General features: G+C 42.0%; 3 protein-coding genes across 9 annotated transcripts; 2 read left to right on the top strand and 1 right to left on the bottom strand.

The window, feature by feature from the left end:
* The first annotated feature begins 893 nt into the window (after positions 1-893).
* LOC133606075 (cystine/glutamate transporter) lies at positions 894-8,909 on the top strand. Its single transcript, XM_061959629.1, has 12 exons — positions 894-1,205; positions 3,007-3,133; positions 3,202-3,317; positions 3,403-3,528; positions 3,591-3,690; positions 3,752-3,796; positions 3,861-3,984; positions 5,425-5,528; positions 5,610-5,706; positions 7,104-7,253; positions 7,316-7,493; positions 8,567-8,909. The coding sequence occupies exons 1-12, from the start codon at positions 983-985 to the stop codon at positions 8,629-8,631; spliced, it is 1,455 nt and encodes a 484-aa protein (XP_061815613.1). The 5' UTR covers positions 894-982; the 3' UTR covers positions 8,632-8,909.
* Positions 8,910-8,925: 16 nt separating this feature from the next.
* On the bottom strand, positions 8,926-19,690 carry foxm1 (forkhead box M1). Of its 7 annotated transcripts, XM_061959625.1 has the most exons (9): positions 19,495-19,690; positions 14,710-15,162; positions 14,505-14,635; positions 14,241-14,426; positions 14,039-14,167; positions 10,808-10,867; positions 10,632-10,674; positions 10,267-10,415; positions 8,926-10,203 (listed from the first exon to the last, which is right to left on the bottom strand). In XM_061959625.1, the coding sequence occupies exons 2-9, from the start codon at positions 15,116-15,118 to the stop codon at positions 9,442-9,444; spliced, it is 1,869 nt and encodes a 622-aa protein (XP_061815609.1). In that variant the 5' UTR covers positions 15,119-15,162; positions 19,495-19,690; the 3' UTR covers positions 8,926-9,441. The 7 variants fall into 7 exon arrangements, with proteins under 7 accessions (XP_061815609.1, XP_061815606.1, XP_061815607.1 ...); XM_061959622.1 differs by having other exon boundaries at positions 14,241-14,635; XM_061959623.1 differs by having other exon boundaries at positions 8,926-10,200; positions 14,241-14,635.
* Positions 19,691-19,722: 32 nt separating this feature from the next.
* On the top strand, positions 19,723-23,026 carry rhno1 (RAD9-HUS1-RAD1 interacting nuclear orphan 1). The gene is made up of 3 exons (XM_061958914.1): positions 19,723-19,863; positions 19,993-20,177; positions 22,154-23,026. The coding sequence occupies exons 2-3, from the start codon at positions 20,016-20,018 to the stop codon at positions 22,730-22,732; spliced, it is 741 nt and encodes a 246-aa protein (XP_061814898.1). The 5' UTR covers positions 19,723-19,863; positions 19,993-20,015; the 3' UTR covers positions 22,733-23,026.
* The last annotated feature ends 137 nt before the right edge of the window (positions 23,027-23,163 follow it).

Genomic DNA, 23,163 nt, shown 5'->3' with positions numbered 1-23,163 from the left:
TATCGCTCATAAATTCTTAAAGACTTTCGAAAAAAAAATCACATTCTCCAGCTGCATGACTTAGTGTTGAGTGACTGATGTGTACAATTAGGAGGGAAAAAGAGCACTAAACAGCTGGAATTGAGAATAGGCAATACATATATGCAACACTGCCATCTTGTGCGTGTAAAACAAACTGCAGCCGGCTTGTAAAGAAAAAAAATGCAAGAATCAGCCACAAAAATATGATTCTGTTCATTTCTTTCATGCACAATAACATGAATGGAACTGAACAAAAATAAATCAGCCCTTCAATATTTATATTCGCATGTTTTGGTTTAAGGTTATTTTTCCTAACTCTTTGTGGGCTCTCAAACATGAACTTGGCAAGCTGTGTTGTTGTGAGGCTGTAACTCGCCGGGAGGGGCGGGTTAGGGGGCACAGGTCACCTACTTGTCCCAAGTCCCGTGATGCAGGAATGCAGGCCTCCATTCACGCACAAATACTGCGCTATGGTCCAGAGATAGAAGTAGGAAGGTGTACTGTACTTGTATGAGTGTTGGATATGAACACGCTGTTGAGATGGAATGAAGCTGACATGCATTCAATGGTCAGACATGGGGAGGGGGGAAAGGGACAAGCGATGGTGGGGTCTCGCTGGATGTCTTGCTGTGCTTCACGTTTGTGCAGCTGTCTCCACATCATGGCCCCCTCCCCTTTCCCTTCTTCTGTGCACAAAACAAGTAAGCGTCCAGCCTATAAACGAGCATAATTACTGGGAAGAGTGCTGGCTTTGTTACCCCTTTTGGGTCAGGGTGGGCTTCCAGGCAGCCAATCAGGGAAGGAGGGAGAAGGGGGTATTTTGCTGTTTTTGCTAAACTTTCCTTCCTGCACAAGTTTCCAAAAGAGGCAGTGAAATCCCAAGGAGGAGGTTGCATACTAATAAGTAAGTAAAGTAGGGGGTCGTTTGGGGGGGCGTGCACCGTATACGACCGGGACCAAGATGGACGGGAGGCAGGCAAAGGAGGACGGCGAGCCGCAAGCGAAGGAAGGGGAGGCGGTGCACCTGCGCAGGGAGATCGGTTTGCTGCCCGCCGTGTCCTTCATCATCGGCACGGTGGTGGGCAGCGGCATCTTCATCGCCCCCAAGGGGGTGCTGATGAACAGCGGCAGCGTGGGCCTCTCCCTGCTGGTGTGGCTGCTGTGTGGCGTGCTCTCCTTGTTTGGTGAGATACTTCATATACTTCTCCTTTGGCTTGTCTCACTTCCTGTTTACTTTCCGATTTAGATGGCAGTCCGTTTAGGCGGCAAATTCCAATACTGTAGTTGGGCTTGGGGTTAATTGCACACTTCTGCTATGCCCCTATTAACACAAACTGCACTGAACTGCACTCACTTCCTGTTTTCTGCTCTGTATGTATTTGTGATTTTAGCCTGTTTAGGCAGCAAACTAATAAGCTTTGCATCAACTGCGTTCTCTGTTTGCTGAAAGTTGCGAAATGTAAATGAAATACCTTCATTTACAAACAATTTACGAAAACAACCACGCACAAAACTTCTGTCGCCTTCCGTTCATGTTTTGGTTTCAGCTGCAGCCCTTTTGGGCAGCAATTTACAAGGATTTGACCCTCTGCTGGTTGTTGACAAGTACCAAACTCTTTTAGCCCTCTTTTAGGAAAACTGTACAAAACAACCCAACCTAAGACTTTTTTCACTTTTTGTTCATGTTTTTATTAGACTGGCAACCCGTTTAAGTATCAAACTAGCAGGATTAGATCCTTTGCCGGTTGTTGACAAGTACTGAACTCCATTACCCCTCCTTTTAGGCAAACGGTTTGTACAAAGCAACCCAAAACAATACTTCCTCTTCATGTTTTTATTTCAGCGGCAGCCCGTTTAGGCAGTCATCTAACAGGATTTGAGCCACTTCCGGTTATTGACAAGTATTGAACTCTGTTACCTCTCTTTTAGGCAAACTGTACGAAACAATAATTATTCTTTTTTCACTTCCTCTTCATGTTTTTATTTCAGTGGCAGCCCGTTTAGGCAGCTAATAACAGGATTTGGCCCTTTTGTCGGTTGTTGACAAGCACTGCACTCTAATGTTCGTACAAAACAACCCAACACAATACTTTTGTCACTTACTTTTAATTTTTTAAGTTCAGCAGCCCTTTGAAGTAGCAGACTAAATTAGATCCTCTGCTGCTTGTTGACAAGCACTGAACTTCCATTACTCATTTATTTAGTTATGCAAACTGTGCAAAAGGATCTAACACAAAACTTTGCCCATTTCCTGTTTATGTTGTGGTTTCAATGGCAGCCCATTTAGGCAGCAAACTAGCTGGATTGGACATTCTGCCGGGTGACAAGTACTGAACTCTATTATGTCTTTATTTGCACAAACTGTTTGTACAAAACAATCTATTGTGCAAAACAACCCTGCACAAAAGATGCTGATTAACTGTTAACTGTGTGTTGGTTTGATTGACAGACAATATAGGCAGCAAACTAGTAGGGTATGGATAGATTACATCCCCTGATGGTTGTGAAACAACTTGGCGATAAACGTATTTATTTCCTAATGTTCGGATTTCAGCAGCAGCCCGTTAAGGCAGCAAACTGGTTGGATTTGTATCACTTGTGCTCTCTACCAAGCCAGGAAACCTGTTTTGTTCTATATACATAAAATATTTGTTCATCACAAATCTAACAAAAAACATGGCTCTGTTTTGGATTCAGTGGCAGTCCGATTAAGCAGTTAACTAGTTGGTGTTGAATAAGTTTTACCATCTACCAAGTCATGAAACCCTTTTTCTTATATTTCCAGAAAGTATTTCCTTACGAAAATCTCACACAAAACGTTGCACTATTCCTAATTGCTTTGAAATTCAGCGGCAGCCCGACTAGGCAGCAAACTAGTTTTTATTGGATTAGTTGTGCTCTCAGTTGGTGTTTCCAAGTACTGAGCTCCAATGCATAACATAGCTTAATGTTGCTAACTTATGCGTGGTGCCACATGTCCCATAGGCGCACTGTGCTACGCTGAACTGGGCACCACGTTCACCAAATCCGGGGGCCACTACACCTATCTGCTGGAGACTCTGGGGCCCCTCCCGGCTTTCTTACGTCTGTGGGTCGAGTTCCTGTTCGTCAGGTGGGTCTTTCAACTTGCTGCATTGCGAGTCGCACGAACTAAACGTCAGACTCTCCGCCCATGTCCAGGCCGGCCGTGGCCTCCTACGTGTCGCTGGCTTTCGGGCGCTATGTGGTGGAGCCATTCTTCACCCCCTGTGAGGCTCCTATGGCGCTCATCAGAGTGGTCAGCCTCCTCGGAGTAAGTGAGTAGCCCCAACCCCACCCTTGCTTCCATTCTATCCCCACGCAAAGATGCTTTTAAGGTTGCACTGTTGTGTAACCCTGCAGCCTTCATTGTGGCCATCAACTGCTGGAGCGTCACCCTGGCGTCTCGCACCCAAATCACCCTGACCTTCATCAAGACCTTTGCCCTGGTCCTCATTATAGTTCCTGGCATCATGGCGCTGACCAAAGGTGGGCTGCAAAATGTCCTACACACCCTGACATCCTTTAAAAAAATGTGGTCTTCTCGGCAGGGAAGACGGAGAACTTTCAGAATGGCTTTGAGATGGAAGCGCTAACTCTGGATAGACTGCCTTTGGCCTTCTACAACGGCCTTTACGCATACGGTGGATGGTGAGCGACCTTAAATAACAAAAAACTAGCATACAATGTCTATTAATACCTTCTTTTTTAGGTTTTATCTCAACTTTGTCACAGAGGAAGTCATCAACCCAAACAGGTACTAATTTTAGATCCTTTTGAGAACTTTGAAAGAATCTTAAGAGTCTTACATTGCGGCTCAGGACCATCCCGCTGGCCATCATTTGCTCCATGGTGACGGTGACCGTGCTCTACGTGCTCGTCAACGTGTCCTACTACACCGTGATGACCCCCGCCGAGCTGCTGCTGTCGGACGCCGTGGCTGTGGTCGGTGAAGACACTTCGTTAAAGCACACATGCACAACCCAGACATAAGAAACACTACGATAACTAGATGAGGCAATTTCAGTGATTGCTCTAATGCTGAAGCTGAACGGAAATGCTGGTGAAATGTAGAATGAATGTTTAAATTGTTTGAATGTAAGAACAGTTTGAATGTTGAAGAGCGGACGCTGAATTGAAATGCTAGTGAAACGTAAAAATGGTTTGAATGTTTAAGATCGGAAGCTTTGCCGAAATGTAGCTTGAATATTGTTCGATGGGATACTTCATATACTACACAGTGGGTTCTCCTTCGGGTTGTCTCTTTGTCGATTTAGATGGCAGCCTGTTTAGGCAGCAAACTCCAGTACTGCAGTTGGGCCTGGGTTAATTGCACCCTTCTGCTATGCCCCTATTAACACAAACTGCACTGAACTTCACTCCCTTGCGGTTTTGTGCTCTGTATGCATTTGTGGTTTGAGCCCGTTTCGGCAGCAAACTAATAAGGTTTGTATGAACAGTTCTCTCTAACAATTGGCTGCAAGTTGGGAAATGTTTTATGCTTTGATTTACAAACAATTTGTAAAAACAACCACACACAAATCTTCTGTTCATGTATTAGTTTCAGTTTCTGCAGCCTGTTTAGGCCACAATTTAACAGGATTTGACCCTCTGCTAGTTGTTGACAAGTACCACACTATGCTACCCCTATTTTAGGCAAACTGTCTCTACAAAACAACCCAAAATAATACTTTTTACACTTTTCGTAATGTTTTTCAGTGGCAGCCCGTTTTGGTAGCAGACTAATGTTTAAGATCCGAAGCTTTACTGAAACATAGCTTGAATATTTAAATGGTAGATGTATTTTCTAATAGATTAAAATTAACAAACTATATGACTCTTAGGTGTAATGCCTGCAGAATTAGCTTAAAAAAGGTCACATACTTCCAAGAGTCCAACCGTCCCAAGCAACGAAACCTGTGTTTTTAGCTTTAAAAGTAAAACATTAAAAAATACAAACATTTTAGCATAAAACATTAGCATGCTAACAGGGGATCAGCTGGCATTTACACAATACATAACTATTAGGTTAAAACATACATACTTAGCTAAAATGCTAGGATTAAAAACGTTAACATGCTAGGGTTAGCTTGCTAACAGGAAAACATTTGCCTTGGTGCATTCACACAATATTGCTGGCAGACAACCACAATGTATCCGTATAGACCAATTCTAAATCCAGACTGTGATCCGAATCACCCCAAAATGTAACTGCTTATTCCTTATCCAATTTCCGACACTTCCTGAAAGTTTTCATTAAACATTTAAACCTCTAATTCCATTCATGGAATGGAATTGGAATTTGGGAAACATTCTCTGTCGGCCAGTCTGTTCTAATGCATGAGGTGTACCTAATGTTGTGTCTGCCATGTTGGTCCTCTGCAGACGTTTGCCAACCGTGCGCTGCAGGGCGTGTCTTCTGTCATCCCTCTCCTGGTGGCGCTGTCCTGCCTGGGAGCCCTCAACGGGGGCTTCTTCTCATCACCCAGGTCTGCTGTTGTTAAACATGAATATCAGCACAGGACTGATGGAGGGTCTTACATACATGCTGGGTGGCCGTTGTGTTGCAGGATGCTGTTTGTGGGGGCCAGAGAGGGTCACTGGCCCCCCATCTTCTCTATGATCCACATCCGCAGACACACACCACTGCCTGCTGTGTTGCTACTGGTAAAAGCACTTTCAATCCTTAGGAGTCCAAAAACCAGTTCATCTGGGTTTGTCTCTTTTTTTTTGACATCCTTTAAAATCATCCAAAAACCTTAAATCTAACTGGTGAATATTTTAGATTTTATTCAAATAAAACTAAAAAGTCAAACATGGCCTTCTTATTATGGAGGATCAGATGGGAAATTAATAAATAAATTGTTAAATACTTTAATGTGTTATTCAACATAAGATACATAATCAACATAGATATATAATACAACATAGATATATAATCAATCAATATACAAAATAAATGTCTTCAATATTTAATTATCTCACAATTTCCTATTTTCCCCACAATTCAATAACTTATTTCATGATATAATTATTTTACGATTAAAAAAATTATTCAATACACCTGAGTGTCAGTGCTTTATGAATGTATTTTATCCGTTAAACTTACCCATCAAAGTCCATGGGCGGGGCTAACACAAATCTAGTCGGTATAGTAGTTGGAAGGATAAAATAAATTCTTGGAGAGGCCACAAATTAAATAAATCACGAAATAATTAATGAAAATGTGAAATAATTGAATCATGACATAATTAATTAAAACATGAACTCATCAATTAAATAGTGAAATGATTAAAGCATGAAACAATTAATTAAAACAAACTAATTATTTAAAACATTAAATGATTAAATAATTAATTAAATAGTAAAATAAACTGTTAAATAAATAAAAAGTTATAATTATAGTAATAATATAATGATGACAAATGTAATTACATATTTATCAATAAAAATGCTCAATTTCTATTAATTAATAATACATTTCAATCATTATTTAAAGATTTATTTCTGAGACTTTTTTTTTGGTCATACTGTCCCATTTGACTCTCCATATCTTTTCAAGTTGCATTTATAAAATGTATTATTTAAAAACTCATGTACAGACTAAGCAAACAACAAAGTTAAATGTAGACAAATAATTATAATAATTTTACCTTCAAAGCCTGCCAAGGCTACTACTCAACAAATATGTCCTCTTTATTGAAAAAATAATACAAAAATAAAAGTTTTTGTCCACTTGATGGCAGTTTTGACTTACCTACCACTTTCTCTCTCTGCAGCCAAACAGCCTCTAATGCTTTGATTGATGGCAAGTTTTATCCACCAATAGGAAGTTACCATTCCTGCACAGAGAGCAAATTGAAATGAGAAGAAACGTAACAACAAAATCAAGGCGACTATAATTGCTCGTTTCTGGTTTCACGTGATCGATTCACACCATTTAAAGACTCCTAGACTTTAGACGCGAGTTGAAAGGTAGCATCTGTGTAGCTGCGTCATCATCGGACTCCTCAGAGCTGAAAACAAAAAGCAGATGGATGAGAAGTATTATGACGTGTCTCCAGTACCCCTTAGTGGCGCTCATGTTGATCTCCGGAGAGATCCAGCATCTCATCAGCTTTGCCTCCTTCGCTCGCTGGTTCTTCATCGCCCTGGCGACGCTGGGGATGCTCATCCACCGATACCGCTTCCCCTTGCACACTCGGCCTTTCAAGGTGAGACCGCTTTGGTACTGCGTAATCATCCAGAACTTATCCGTCACCTTTTGACACTCCAGGTCCCTCTGGTCATTGCCGTCACCTTCACCGTGGTCTGCTTCTTCATCGTGGGCTTGTCTCTGTACTCGGACCCTTGGAACACGGGGCGCAGTTTCGCCCTCACGCTGACCGGGGTCCCGGTGTACTACATGATGGTCCACCGCCGTCGCTTACCACCCAAGTGGAGACGGATATTCAGTGAGTGGTTTCGTACTGTTGTGTGCAGGGTTAGCTAATACAGAGTAAAACATCCAGCACAGTGGTACAAGCTTACCTTTTTTGGGGGGTTACGAGCCACCCCACTGCTATTTTATCAATGGATGTCACAGTAAACCCCGAAAGATCCAGCCAAAATATATTCCATAGAATTAGTTTATAGCTCGAGATTGACGTAATTTTGTTTTTCCAACCATGGGAAGGAAGAAAGTAAGTAGGCGCTGTAAAAAAAAGTGTGAAACTTTATGGTACAAGCACATTTTTACCATAAAAATAACAATAGTACCGTTTTTCAATGTTCTATGTAAAAACTATTAGGAAAATCAGTTTTTTTTTTTAACACTGTCAAAGACAGTGCTGAGAAGAAGCGGTTTATATTCATTGAATTAAAGAAAGACATAATCAAAAGCATGACAGCGTGTAGCTTTGATTGATTGATTGAGACTTTTATTAGTTTTATTAGTAGATTGCACAGTACAGTACATATTCCGTACAATTGACCACTAAATGGTAACACCCGAATAAGTTTTTCAACTTGTTTAAGTCGGGGTCCACGTTAGCTAACTTGGTAATGCAGTTGGAGCGTAGCACTGTTAGTCTGCACCATACTGAAGCAGAATGAGTCGATAATGCTTAAAATAATATCTAAACTCCTGACATTTATCCGTTATAATATGGAAAAGCCGCTGATGGCATGTTTGACGAAAAAGCAGCAGGAAGTGGATGCCGCAAAGGTCCACTCTTATAGGGAAATCCTGTACATTATTAAGTTACTTTATAAAAACTCTGTAGTTGTTTGTACCTATTGTATTGTTTTTGTACAATATTTCTTATCTAAAAGCTGTTCTTTATTAAAGGGCAAGTTACATGGTAAAATTGTGCTTTTTTGGGGGGGGCTAAGCATGACGTTCTTGAGTGATACGATTTTGATAAATAGTTCTGTGATGCAGTATGTACCCCGAGGTACCATTGCATATATGTTATAAAAAATTAAGAAGAAGACATGAATATAAAGAATATATGCGCTCACAGTTTTCCGGTCTCTTTGTTCCCAGATTACTGCAGCAAGCAGCTTCAGATCCTTCTCGAAGTGGCTCAGCAGGAGGTGAAGACCTACTGAGGACACAGAAGACACAATCCTTTTTAAAAGACAGCCTGTCTGCAACATCATATTTTAAAATCGAAATTGTTAAATTAAAAAAAAAAAACTGTAAACTGGCGTTATGCAATCCCACAAGCCACCATTAACGAACACGACATAAAAACTGTGCTTAAAAGCGCAGACACCAACACATTTATTGTATAACGGTTAAAAAACAAAGGACATGATTATTTAGTGTTTCCAGGTGTCACTGCATGGATTGTTGCACTAATACGAGCCTGTAAGTGGAGTTTCTGTTCTGTTACCCTGTACAATGTGTCTAATCTTCAACGGGTTTGTGCTGAAAATGAAATATTGTTGTACTTGTGCAATGACAATAAAAGATCCATCTATCTATATAACCATCCATCTATTGCTAATATATTATAATATGTACCGGTAGTAGTGTTTTTGGGAGTATTTTCTGTTTTAAATATCTTGTTGCTAACAAACCTGCACCGTCTTCTAAAGTCCCATTCCAGAACTGACCCCTGGAAGCATTGTGCTGTTTTTTTCACACCATAAAGAAACAGAATTAAATAAGACCGTGTGCAAATTAACGTACATCCATCCATTTCCTACCGCTTGTCCCTCTCGGGGCCCCGGAGGTGAAAATTACACAAACTAAATCCTCTATTGACATAGGAACAACAACAAAAAGTGTCATTAAGGCAGTTTTCCCCCAGACAAAAAGTGACTACAGGTTGAACTACAAGTGAAGAAGAGCAAAGCTGGAAGCATAAAAGTGATGTATTATCGTCTTTGCGGTTCTTCGTGTAGTAAGTCAAGCTACTTGAGCTGAGGGATGATGTCTGACAGGCTGACGTCGGCCAACTGCAGGTTGTCGTCCTCCAGGCCAAAGCTGAGGTCCACCAGGATCTTGCTCAGGCTGTCATCCATGGTGTCCAGGATGAGACCCTCGGTAAGTGAGCATTTGGAAGGCGTGGCGCCGCCGGCCAGGAGCAGCTCTCGGGAGCAGCCGCTTTCCCGGCACCCGCTCGGCGAGGTGGCCGGGGAGCAGAAGATGGCCCAGTCTTTAAAGGGGGTGCTGTTCAGGCTGAAGGTGGTGTAGTCGTGCATGGGCGTGACCGCGGGACCGATGGGCGTGCGGATGGGGCTGAAGTCCAGAACGCTGCAGCCCTCTTTCCCCAAGGGGGTGACCTTCCATGGCTCGGCTTGGACGCTGGAGGGGGGCTTGCTGGGCGTGGAGGAAGTCAGGCGGCTGCGGCTGATTTTTATGGGGGTTTTGTAGGAGAAGTGCCGGTCGGGACTGCGATGCTCCTCTGGGTCGGGCTCGGCGTCCTGCTCGTCCAGGAGGGTGGGCGAGGTGGCGATACCGGAGTCAAAGTCAGAGCGTTCCGAGTAGATGAGGACGGGCTCGTCGTGCAGAGAGTGGACAAGATGTTGCTTCCGTCTGGACACCTTTGCAGGTTTCTCTGCCAGCGCTTTGGAACCCTTGCGCTTGACGGCAACATTCAGCAGCTCAGTTTTCTCTTCCTCTCCGGACACTTTGCTGCATGGAGCGTCGCCATGGTTGCTCTGCGACACCTGCTGGTCACATTAGTAATCGCATCATTGATAATTACTTCAAATCTTGCAGGGAAAAAACCTCACCTTGGGAGCTTTTCTTGAACTCTTGGCTTTAGGAGGACTATGAGGAGGCGGCGTGTGTGCTGTCAAAGAGGAGGAAAAGGTTTTGACAGGGAGCTGGATGGGAACTATGTTGGAAGGCGTTGGAAGGGGGAGAAGCTTCATCCCCCTCTCTGAACGTATACAGGGGGGGGGGGGGGGGGGGGGGGGGAAATCAGAGCAAATATAAATTAAATAAATAAATATGTATATTTCTCTTAGTACAATACAGTAAAAATTGATGTATTTCAAATATAGTTACCGTAATTAATTTGTAAACTGTGATTAATCATTTTTTTAAATTACAATTTGACATCTTTCATATTTTTCTGTGATGTCACTTGACTCACCCAAGCCAGTCTGGCATCTCCTGTCAGCATCAACTGTTTGCTGCTATGAAACAAAACAAACAACAAAGCAGCGTGCATTACTTTTTACACTCGACAAAGGAGGGATGTTCACATATTTAATACGACAGTACACCACTTTAACAAGAGTCATATAAAGCAAAAAAGTCTTGTTTTACCTGTTGGGGGAATGAAAGCATGGGCGTGGCATAAGAGGTGGGCACAGGGGCACAGCCGGGCTGCGGGAGAAACGGCACGGAGGTCAGCGTGAAGCAAATGACAATACACAACATTTTATTCAACATTGGAGAATCTCACAAATGTCACCAGTTTTTTAAGAACACAAAGTGCAGTCGCTCCTCGCCAGATCACGCGCCGAGGTTTGCACCTTGACTCTATTGCAGATATTGTAAAGCATTTTCAACAAAATGATGCATTTTTAATTATGAAAATAGGAATCAGAGCGCGCTGATCATCCTCACGGCTACTGATTGGCTCAGCCTCAGGTAGCAAATCTATATTGGCTTAAACGGATAAAAAGAGTGTAAAGCTAACTAAGTGGGTGTTATTTCATGTACAGATGGCTCTCATAACCGTAAATAGTTTAAACAAAATACTTGAGCTATGAAATATTAAATGTATAATTAATAATTCCTACTTTGCAAAAATTCCTAATAATCAATCAGTCATAAATGAGGGTTCAATGTAATAAAAAAAACAAGACTGATGATGTGGGAGATGGTGTTCTTAATTAGTTTGTCCAGTAGAGGTCGATTAGTACAAAAGAGTAAAACTACATTTTAAAAACAGTATTTTTAATTATTAAAACAATTATTGTATACATTTTTAAAATACAGTCCCTCCAAAATTTTGCGATCTTTTTTTTGGACTGTTGGCCTAAAATACATGAATTCGCGGCAAGTTTTTCAAAAAGTTGCGGCAAAAGTTGCAGTGTTTTGGGCTCACTTTTTTCAATATTTTATTAATTTGTTATCCTTTTATTGAAACCGTAACCTCAAAAAGCACAGAATTGCAACACAAATTGGAAAACAAATACTGTACTGCATTTTGCCCGTTTTATACTGCACACTTAAAAGTAGACACTAGATGGCAGTAAAAGCAAATAATCAGGGGCTTAGTGTGAAATGAATGTACAGTACTGTTCTAAACTAAAACTAGTGCTAATTATTTAATATTACAGAAAGAAGCAGCAACAAAGGCATCCTTTGGCAGTGCTCTGCTCGGTCTTCCAAAAGTTGCAGACATTCTCCATGTTTTACATTTTAAAAGTTTTTATCGATCTTTAACATTTATTGATATTCCATATGTTTACCACAGTGCATTAAAAGCATTTGTGAACTGTTGAAAGCGATCTATTGTGGTCATTGTTGTTGGTAAATGAGAGACAATGAGAAATTATCATCCCACATCAACAACTCTTGTCTTGTAAATTGTTTCTTTGTTCGGTCAGCATTGCAAATGAAAATCCATCCATCCATCCATTTTCTACCGCTTATTCCCTTCGGGGTCGCGGGGGGCGCTGGAGCCTATCTCAGCTACAATCGGGCGGAAGGCAGGGTACACCCTGGACAAGTCGCCACCTCATCACAGGCAAATGAAAATCTGTTCCTAATTGCCTAATTCTGCAAAAGATAAGGGATAAATAAACATTTTAGAATCTGTTTGCTTTTAACAGTCCTCTTTCAATGCACTTTGCTTTTTGTTTTTAATGCAAGTTGTTTTTATTGTTGAGCCTGTCAAAGGAGAAGTTCTGTATGTGTTGGGACAGACAATAAAGTGTATCTATCTATCTATCTAAACTAGGAAGTCAGCAGGCCAGTGTGTGGTTTATTGTTTCTATACAACATTACCTAGAAGGCTTAGAGTCGTCGACAGAAACCGGAAGTGCAGTAGGTCTGAGCTATGGAGAGGACGACAATTGTGCGGCTTAACTTAGTCGTAAAGAGATGATATATTGTTACATGTTTTTGTTCCTGCTTTGTCTACACAAGAAACAAAGATGAGTTTTGATTAGAACGTTGACATGCTCGTTTGAGAACCCCTTAGAGGCAAATTCAATTGGCGAAAATGACGCTAATTGGATTGGACAAAGTTACGAGGGAGCTTATAATTTGTGAGAATTGGTGTGAAATTGTGGAGGTACTGTACATAAATATCTTTAAAAAGAAAATATTCTTAGATATATTCTAAATAAAACAAAATGTGCCAAACTTGTTGCACCAGATTAAAAACATGCATGTAGACTTGGCAAGTAAGTATTATGAACAAATTATTTCTACACCTGTTTTCCAACTCCAGGCTGTAAAAGTTGAATGAATATTGGGTTTAATATGGAAGTGCTTATGTGTGATGAAGGAGGGCGTGGCCTAACGAGATCAACACCCTACATCATAGTCTCAAACTCAAGGCCCGGGGGCCAAATCTAGCCCGCCACATTATTTTGTGTGGCCCGCGAAAGCCTGGAAATAATGTGTTAATAAAATGCTTAATCTTTTCTTACTAAATATATTAGTTAGTTCCCTTTTGACATTAAAAATCAGGTACTGCATGCAATTGCATATCTTTTAAAATGCAATATTATCATAAATCTAAATATTATATTATCATGTATTCCAAAAATAAATATAAATATCTGCTTGACTTAGGATTTCAAAACAAGTTATCCATCAAATTGTAGACTGTAAATTTGAAAATAGATTTTACGGTTAAATTCCTCTGACTGAGTTTTTTTTTACCATAAAATCAAATTTAGAATAGTTTTTTTTCCATATGGAGTAAGACACTAAAACGTTAAAAAACAAACAAAAAAAAACATTAAAACAAGAAGATTTTACGGTAAAAACAAACAAACTGGCAGCTCTGATGCTTGAATTTTACTGTTAAAAACAGTGGTATTGTTTTTACATTACATTAACTACATTTTTTTATATGCTGTAAAAACCCACTGCTTTTACTGTAAAATTTTGGTAACTGAGCTGCCAGTTCTTTAAGTAAAATGTTTATACTTTTTTGCAGCCTATGTAAAAAAATATACTGTTAATGTATTTTAAATATATGTATATTCATATATTTCCCATTGTTAAAAGCGGCCCTCTGAGGGCAACCATAACTGCGATGTGGCCCTCAACGAAAACGAGTTTGACACCCTCGCCCTATATCGAGGTGTGCAGAATTGTTTGAGATTCATTTCCTCATGCTAAATAGGTGGAACTTTAGATTTTGCCGACATTTACCAAACCGTATAAAAGGTGGGCTGCACAAAAATGAGTCACCACTGTGTGACTCTGCCTACATATTCTTCCGCTGCGCACACGGAGAGTGCATTTGTTACCATGAAACCCCTCAACACAAGGTCTACCTGTATGTCATTGTCCATTTAGTGCGTCTACCTTGTACACCTGGTTCAGGGTGAGACCTCTGTTGGCTTCGGGCCGAATGGTCCAGAAGGAAACTTTGCCGTTGGGCGTGGGCTTCCGTAGAAACATGTTGTGAATGGAGAGGTTGTGACGCACGGAATTCTGGAAAAAGCAACACAAAAACTGAGTGAGTGTTTCAGACCACCAATTCCTCGTTATAGAAGTGGTCACTCACCTTCCATCCGTGCATCCGAGTCTCATCCCTAAAGAAGAGGAAATGATCCTGGAGCCACTTGTAGATCTCGCTCAGCGTCATGCGTCCGTCCCTGCGGCTGTTTATGGCAAACTGGATCATGGTCATGTAGGAGAACGGTGGCTTCTCGCACTCGGGCTCCTCGGGGGCGGCGTCTGCATCCGAAAACTGTGGGAAGACAGGAAGTGGACACGGTGGCGTCATCAGTGTCTTTCTGAACAAGCACACTGAGATCCCACAGTTGACCTGAAGAGTCTTTTGGTTTTCTTTATTGGCATCCGTAGCGTCATGTCCGGCTAGAAAGGCATCGCTCCTTTCTAGCCACTGCATGCAGGTAAGGCTGTCGTCAAAGGGGACGCCACCCTCTTTCTTTTTAACTGCAACACAACAGGAAGCATACATGAACTCAACACGCTTGAGCGTGCCAGAAATGAAGCAATCAAGTTCCTACATTGTTTGATTTCAATGGAAGCAGTGCCATGCGTGGAGTTGTGTCCACTTTGTTGCTGTTTGGCTGTACTCCCCGTAAAGTCATCCTCCGTCTTAGCCTGGTAAAGACAGCCACTGTCCAGGGCGCCACTCTCCCCCAGAAGAATGAACTTGTTGCGGCCCTGGGCCCCGCGCTCTTTGCCTTTCAAAGTGAGAGCGTTGATGACGCTCTGCAGGTCAGCCCTTTTGGGAATGATCACCACCTGCGTGTTGGGCAGGCTGGGGTGATCCAGGATGCGGATGCCGTCAGGGAAGGGCTGAGTGGAGGGTAACTTTGCAGCCTCCTTGGGGCTTCTTGATGGTGGGTCATTTTGCTGAAAGGGCAGCTTTCTTCTTTTGAGGATCAAGGGTCTTCTGGGGCTCCGCCTCATTGTCAAAAAGCTGCTCAAAATGTTGCTGGATGTCCGCAGATTTACTGATAAAAGACAAATATTGGTATCAATAGAGAATATATTTTACTACAGTCAGTATGTGTGTATTTTCCGCTGGCTAGATCTCTGCAGTGGTCACCCAGAGCATTTCACGCTTGATCGCGCCATCGTGAGTCACAACCGGACCGCTGTTTTCAGAGTTCAACTGCGTACACACAGAACACTTTTATCCATAATATCGAAATTTTCGAAATTGACAAGTACTCGTGCCACAAAGCTCTAACAAAGTTTGGCAAGTTTCCACTCGTCAAAACTCCCCTGCAAAACATTTGCAGTGAGTAAAATGTTCAATGGAACCCTTATAATCATACAAGTTATACTGTACATATATCTGTGAGATTGCCAAATATTGTTTAAATAGATTGATTTGCACGGTGGCAGAGAGAAAGAAATTACAGGGGGTCATAAACGCGTCCTCTTACATCTCTAGAGGACCTGTATAAGAGACACTGCAACAGGAGAGCAAACAGCATCCTCAAGGACTCATCCCACCCAGGTCACCACTAGCTTGAACTCTTGCCCTCAGGGAGGCGTTTTAAGACCATCAAAGCAAGGACAAATAGACTGAAAAACAGTTACTATCCGAGAGCTGTTATTGCCCTAAACTCTGCACTTACCTGAACACTCACCACTTAAATTACTTGCTTACCTCTGATAAAGATCTACTGTGCAATATGCTTTTTTTTACATTTTATTATGTTTTTAAATTTTAAATTGTTTTATTATTGTTGTTGTCTTAGCTCTATTTCATGTAGGTTTGTTTTAAAAGCACTGAGCTGGATTGCTGTCCAATTCCGTTGTTTCCATACAATGACAATAAAGGTATTCTAATTCTGATTCTGATTTTCTGAACCCACCGATTGCCTGGCCGTTAGTTTTGTGACTCAATGTTTAGTCAAATTTTTCGTCACTTCCAGAGCTAATTTCATGAATTCAATTAAAAAATACACTGTAACTTTGAAACCTCTGTTTTCTGTTGTATTGTTTACCAAGTTTTCCAATGATACCAACCTTTTGTTTTTTAAATGGGCTAAATATTTAAGAAAGTTATGACATTTCTAACAAAAGGGTTACACCTAAAATATTGAAAGGCATTGACTTTGTACTAAAGAAGCTGTCCATAAACTAGTGCATTTTCACCGCTTTTAAAAAGGCCCTAACTTTCCTAATATTTATCACAGGAAAATGATACTTATTAGAGATGTCGATAAATGCTTTAAAATGTAATATCGGAAATTATCGGTTTCAAAAAGTAAAATTTATGACTAAAACGCCGCTGTACGGCGTGGTATACGAACGTAGGGAGAAGTACAGAGCGCCAATAAACCTTAGCAGTTGCGTCTCCCAGTCATACTTGCCAACCCGCCCCATTTTCCCGGGAGACTCCCAAATTTCAGTGACCCTCCTGAAAATCTACCGGGACAACTATTCTCCCGAATTTCTCCCGATTTCCACCCAGACAACAATATTGGGGGCGTGCCTTAAAGGCACTGCATTTGCGTGCCGGCCCAGTCACATAATATCTACGGCTTTTCACACAAGTGAATGCATGCATACTTGGTCAACAGCCATACAGGTCACACTGAGGGTGGCCGTATAAACAACTTTAACACTGTTACAAATATGCGTCACCCTGTGAACCCACACCAAACAAGAATGACAAACACATTTCGGGAGAACATCCGCACCGTAACACAACAGAACAAATACCCAGAACCCCTTGCAGCACTAACTCTTCCGGGACGCTACAATATACATCCCCTCTAACCCCCTTACCCCCGCCCCCCCAACCCCGCCCACCTCAACCTCCTGTCTCAGGGGAGCATGTCACAAAACCCAAGCTGCTGTTTTGAGGCATGTTAAAAAAAATTATGCACTTTGTGACTTCAATAATAAATATGGCAGTGCAATGTTGGCATTTTTTTGAGTTGATTTATTTCGGAAAACCTTGTTACATTGTTTAATGCATATAGCGGGGCATCACAACAACATTAGGCATAATAATGTGTTAATTTCACGACTGTATATATCGATTAGGGATGTCCCGATCCGATATTTGGATCGGATCGGCTGCCGATATTTGCCAAAAATTGCGTATCGGCAAGGCATGGGCAAATGCCGATCCAGATCCAGTTTAAAAAAAAACTCCGGTCCGTGTTTTCCAACGCACCTATTTAAATAATACATTCCACTTTTCTGCTGCTCCGTAATTTCCGTTCCGCATTTTCCAGCACACCTTCAACACATCCACAATTCTCACGCAGTTGCTTTTAGCTGCTGGCATTACACGACAGGCTCTTCTCACTCTTTCCTGTGTCTCCCTCTCACAGACAGCGAGCGCACCTTCTTACACACGTCACATACTGTCACGTCATACGTCACATACTGTCACGTCATACGTCACATACGTATACGTCCTCTCCCAGCAGAGCGCGAGGTAGCGGCATGGCTAACGTTAGCTGTGATGCTAGCGCAGCTGCTAAAGTGCGCGCCTGCTCAAGCGTCCTCTGCGCACGGCAAATCTATGCCACGCACAAAATCAAATAAAAAAATAAGCGCATAACAATTTTCGACACACGGACACGACAGAGAAAACAGTTTTCGTCATCATTGTTCAAATATTGTGACATCTGTCGAGACGCTTATCTCCATTCGGTGCCACACGTCCAGACTCCACACCATCAAAATGGCAAAAATTTCCAGATCAACACCGTATGAAAAAATTAGTGATTTTTTTAGTTGTGATTTCCTTTTCTGCATGAAAGTTTAAAAGTAGCATATATTAATGCAGTATGAAGAAGAATGTTTTAATGTAGACATGCAAGCCTTGAAAGAACATTTTGAAAATCAAGACTAAATTTCCTGCAAATGGGTGCATTTCTACCCTATATTTTAACTTTAGATTTATTCTCATATCAAACTCTTTTGGCTGTCTTTTTGACACTTACATCAGGCGCCCCCCTCCACACCCTGGATTATAAATAATGTAAATAATTCAATGTGATTATCTTGTGTGATGACTGTATTATGATGATAGTATATATCTGATAGTATATATCTGTATCATGAATCAATTTAAGTGGACTCCGTCTTAAACAAGTTGAAAAACTTATTCGGGTGTTACCATTTAGTGGTCAATTGTACGGAATATGTACTTCACTGTGCAACCTACTAATAAAAGTCTCAATCAATCAATCAAAACACATAGAATCATCATACTGCTGTGATTATATGCATCAAATGTTCATTCAAGGCTAAGGCAAAATATCGAGATATATATTGTGTATCGCAATATGGCCTTAAAATATCGCAATATTAAAAAAAGCCCATATCGCCCAGCCCTAGTTCAATGATGCCATTTCTGTTTGTCATGTATAATTTTGTCTATTTTGTGTTTATCCTTGAATAAACATGTCAGTTTTTTGTTACCAACCATTGTGTATTATTTAAACTCCCCTAATTCAGCTGGCTAGTTGTTATCAAGAGTACTAAAACCCTTTTCAACATGATTCTGACAACTAAGTAGGCTAAATAACTTTAAACTTTAATACATGCTCGGATAGGCCAGTATCGGTCAGTATCGGATCGGAAATGCAAAAACAATATCGGTATCGGATCGGAAGTGCAAAAACCTGGATCGGGTCATCCCTAATATCGATATCTGTTGATATCGGAATCGGTAATTAAGAGTTGGACAATATCGGAATATCGGATATCGGCAAAAAAAGCTATTATCGGACATCTCTAATAAAGACGATTTCAGTGATAAAAGTACTACTTATATCACTGAAATCGTCTTTATTAGACCGGTCTTATAATACTGATTTCATGTAAATTAATGCATTTTAAAACGTTACACACATACCTATTGTGAGTTACAAGTTAATCTGTACTCTTTACACATCTAATAATTTTCACCCCCATGTTGAAACACATTATCCCCATTTTAGTTGCAGGTTGTAGTTGGTGGATAAGTTGTCAACACACGCGTTATAGAGCTTGTTTTTGTCTTTTGCACAATTAAATGAGTTTAATTGTCTCCTAATGACGAGCTAGTCTGCCATAAGAACACATTACATACTATTCGTACACAATCATTGCTAGCTCGCTAGCTAAGCGTCTGGCATTTTTAACGTCACTTAAACATTGTGTTTCTTGTAACTACCGTGCTATTATGGCACTGAACACACAAGTTCAGCCATTTATTAAAGATGGTATCCATTATAAGTTTCGGGCTTGTTGGTGTTGAAGTCAAAGCAGAGTTAGCTAGATAGCAAGCTAGTATGCTAACCAGCTGCTAAATTATTAAGACAAACCTTCATATATCCGTGATGGACGCGTCAACTGGCTGTATTCTTGCGAATTCTTTTGTCGGTGAAATCATCTTAGGTGCAAAATAAAAACGAAAAGTCGCAGTTTTTAAAGAAACGTATTTTGAATTTTGGCGCTGCGGGTGCTGTGCCCGTGATGTAGCACCTGGTCACGTGGAAGAAACTAACCAATGGTAGCAAAGCTGGGGTGACGTGCTGGCCAATCGGGCGCACGACTGACGACAACCAGGAAGTATATTGTTCGAAAACTCTGAGAGAGTCAACAAAAGCAGCTTAAAGACAGCAAAACAGAAAGCAAATGTACATTATAAGCATGTAACACTTGCGATGTTACAAAAGAAGACCATCTTTAAGGTGAGTCGACGTGTTGGCGATTACGTGTAAATATTCTCTGAAGAGTGTCGTCCGTGCATAATGAGTGTACTGGAAGTGTGCAGAAAAGTGCATATATGTACTAACAACACGACATTTGCATCCCGACAGGTCTTCTAATATGATTTCTATTAATGCCACGCAAAAACTCAAAGACAGCGAAGCCTCCGTTGCTGTTCGTGGAGCAGCCTCTGTGCGGCGCTGGACTGCAGTCTGGTCCTGAGGTGCGTGCTGCCATCCATCCTAAGGAGTATTTCACAGAAGAAGGCAACAGCAGCACACATCTTCACTCTTGGGTAATGTTGTGACATGCATGCATCCAATCAATGTGCATACTAGCAAAATTGTGCGTTTGTCCATCCATGTGGACTGGACACTGGCCGAGAGTTGGTGGGCGGCCGAGGGTGGAGTGGGCTCTCTTGTCCATTTTGTAATAAAACGCTTGGCCTTTCTCAGTGAGTTTTCTGGGTCTATATGTTTTTGTTGTTGTTGTTGTTTTACTTTTGTGGCTGGTTGCATCAGCGCTGCTCTTTAAATGTTTTTAATGTTGTCACTCTGTGGTGAGGGATGTCTTGTCTTGGTTTTTTCTGTCTTGCGAATTGCATGTTTTGGTTTGAAAAGTAAGGAGTTCAAGTACCTAGGAGTCTTGTTCACGAGTGAGGGAAGAGTGGATCGTGAGATCGACAGGCGGATTGGTGCGGTGTCTTCAGTAATGCGGACGCTGCATCGATCCGTTGTGGTGAAGAAGGAGCTGAGCCGGAAGGCAAAGCTCTCAATTTACTGGTCGATCTACGTTCCCATCCTCACCTATGGTCATGAGCTTTGGGTTATGACCGAAAGGACAAGATCACGGGTACAAGCGGCCGGGTGGCGGGGCTCTCCCTTAGAGATAGGGTGAGAAGCTCTGTCATCCGGGAGGAACTCAGAGTAAAGCCGCTGCTCCTCCACATCGAGAGGAGCCAGATGAAGTGGTTCGGGCATCTGGTCAGGATGCCACTCGAACGCCTCCCTAGGGAGGTGTTTAGAGCACGTCCAACCGGTAGGAGGCTACGGGGAAGACCCAGGACACGTTGGGAAGACTATGTCTCCCGGATGGCCTGGGAACGCCTCAGGATCCCCCGGGAAGAGCTGGACGAAGTGGCTGGGGAGAGGAAAGTCTGTGTTTCCCCGCTTAGGCTGCTTCCCCCGCGACCCGACCTCGGAAAAGCGGAAGAAGATGGATGGATGGATGGATACTTTGAAAAGTAACTCTCCTCTCGTGTCTGGTCACTTGCACTTCCTTTTGTGTCATCAGTCTGACGTCATCCCTGATCCCTGATTGTTTCCACCTGTTCCCCATTACCCTCATGTGTTTTATAAACCCACGCCTCCCTTTGTTCTGTGCCAGATTGTCTCGTTTGTTCGTGCCTCTCTCGCACCCTGTCCAAGCCTTGCCTCGTTTCTTGTTTGAATGTTTTGATCCTGAATTCCCTTGTTGAAATTTTGAGTTTTCTTGTTCTCCTCCTCAGCAGAGGGATTTTGGTTATTTAGTTTTGCAGCCGAAGTGGTGAGTTTTCAGTTTTTTTCTTACAGTTCTTCCTTTTCCTCCATTTTTTGAGTGACACCTTTTGTTAACGTTTTTTAGATAAGAAACAGTGTAGAAGTTTTATAGCCATTGTTTCTCCCTCCGTTTGGAGCGTTTTTTTGTTTATGATAAATTTCATAGATTATATCCTGCGCCAAGTATAGTTCGTCATTGTTTTTGTGTTTCCTCCTTTCGGAGTGATTTTCGGTTGTTCCTTTTTGTGGAACTTTTTTTCGCCGACTAGTCAGGTTATAGGGCAAATCAAGATAGGCTGACTCTGGAGGTGAAAAGAAACTTTCAAAATAAAAGACTGCCGGATTGTTCCCTACTCTGCATCTGAGTCCCTTTTTTGACCAAGCCTGACAAATGTCCTTTGTGTTCTTTAATGTTTTCGTCTTACGCACATGTTTATGTGTGCTATGGCTATGAGATTTTTTCCCCTTGGCCTCAGTCTGGACTGAATGTTTTATTTAATTTTTTTTCTTTCTCACCCCCTAACCCCCCAACCCCCTTTTTTGTAAGGGGCGCCAGAAGTTGGCAGTTCCGTCAGCGATCCTGTTCTGTCTCTTTGTAATGTTTGTCTGCTCTTGAAAGGGATTGTGCTGAAAATCTTAATTTCCCCTCGGGGATTATTAAAGTATTTCTGATTCTGATTCTGATAATAGTGCATCCCTGCAGCCTTGTTGTTTACTCTTTTTTTTCTTTAAGGTCACCTCACAGTTTGACACTTCAGTCGCACCACGACGAGGGAGGAGGAGGAGGAGGGGGAAGTGCCGCTCGGTCAGCAGCATTCTTGACGCTTGCAGCCAACTGCATAGGAAGACCAACAGCGTGTGCAAGTTCCCCCCGTTGTCGTTCAAGTCCGGGTCAAAGGGGCAGCACCGCGCTCAGCAGGCCGCCAGCAACGTGGCGGATTTCGGAGGAAATGGTTTGGAAAACAATGCAGCGTGCCAGAAGATGCCAAAGAAAGCGGTAAGAAAAAGGAAGAATGTGGAGGCTGCTTCTGATGATGGCGCTTCCGTGGGCAGCATCTGCGCGCCACCCAATGTGGACACTCCTAAAGTAACGCGAGAAGACAAGCGCTCCTTGTCGTCTACTCCTTCTGCGCACTGGATACTGGCTCAGCCGCGCTCGCCGCCACGTCGTCAAACACCTGACGTTCTCGCGCCGGACACGCCGGAGCGGCACTACGGCGTGAAAGTGACATGGAGGAGGAGGACAGATCTGATGTCGTTGCTCAAGGAGCGAGGCCTGTTGTCGGAATGTGACGTGCTTATTGGCAGCTAAACAGTCTGGTTACTTTTGTACAAAATTATTGGTTTGACGCAAAATGGAGGATTTGTTGTGGTTTAATTTATTCATCATTCATTAGGGTCACGGGTGATCTTGAGCGTGTCACTGTGCATCCATCCATCCATTTCCTACCGCTTAGGGCCTGGCAAAACCTAATGATTGACAAATCAAGTATATGGTTAGTTTTCTGCCAGTAACATGGATTTATAATTATGAGTCACTGTGTAACATCAGTGTCAAAATAAGTTGAGCATTTACTCTAATTGTATTATGTAAAATACATGGAATAAACCCACTTTGCATTGAGTTTAGTGAACAAATGATGCATTGCAACACAATAAACAAAAAAATACACTATAACAATCTGCAAACCTTTGATTTATCTCACAGCGTCAAAAAACGTTATCTTTGTGACTGAGAAACGA

Source organism: Nerophis lumbriciformis, linkage group LG05 (genome assembly GCF_033978685.3).
Source record: "Nerophis lumbriciformis linkage group LG05, RoL_Nlum_v2.1, whole genome shotgun sequence".
Classification (NCBI taxonomy): Eukaryota; Metazoa; Chordata; class Actinopteri; order Syngnathiformes; family Syngnathidae; genus Nerophis; species Nerophis lumbriciformis.
The sequence above is the reverse complement of the archived record's forward strand: the minus strand, read 5'-3'. Positions and strand labels throughout refer to the sequence as shown.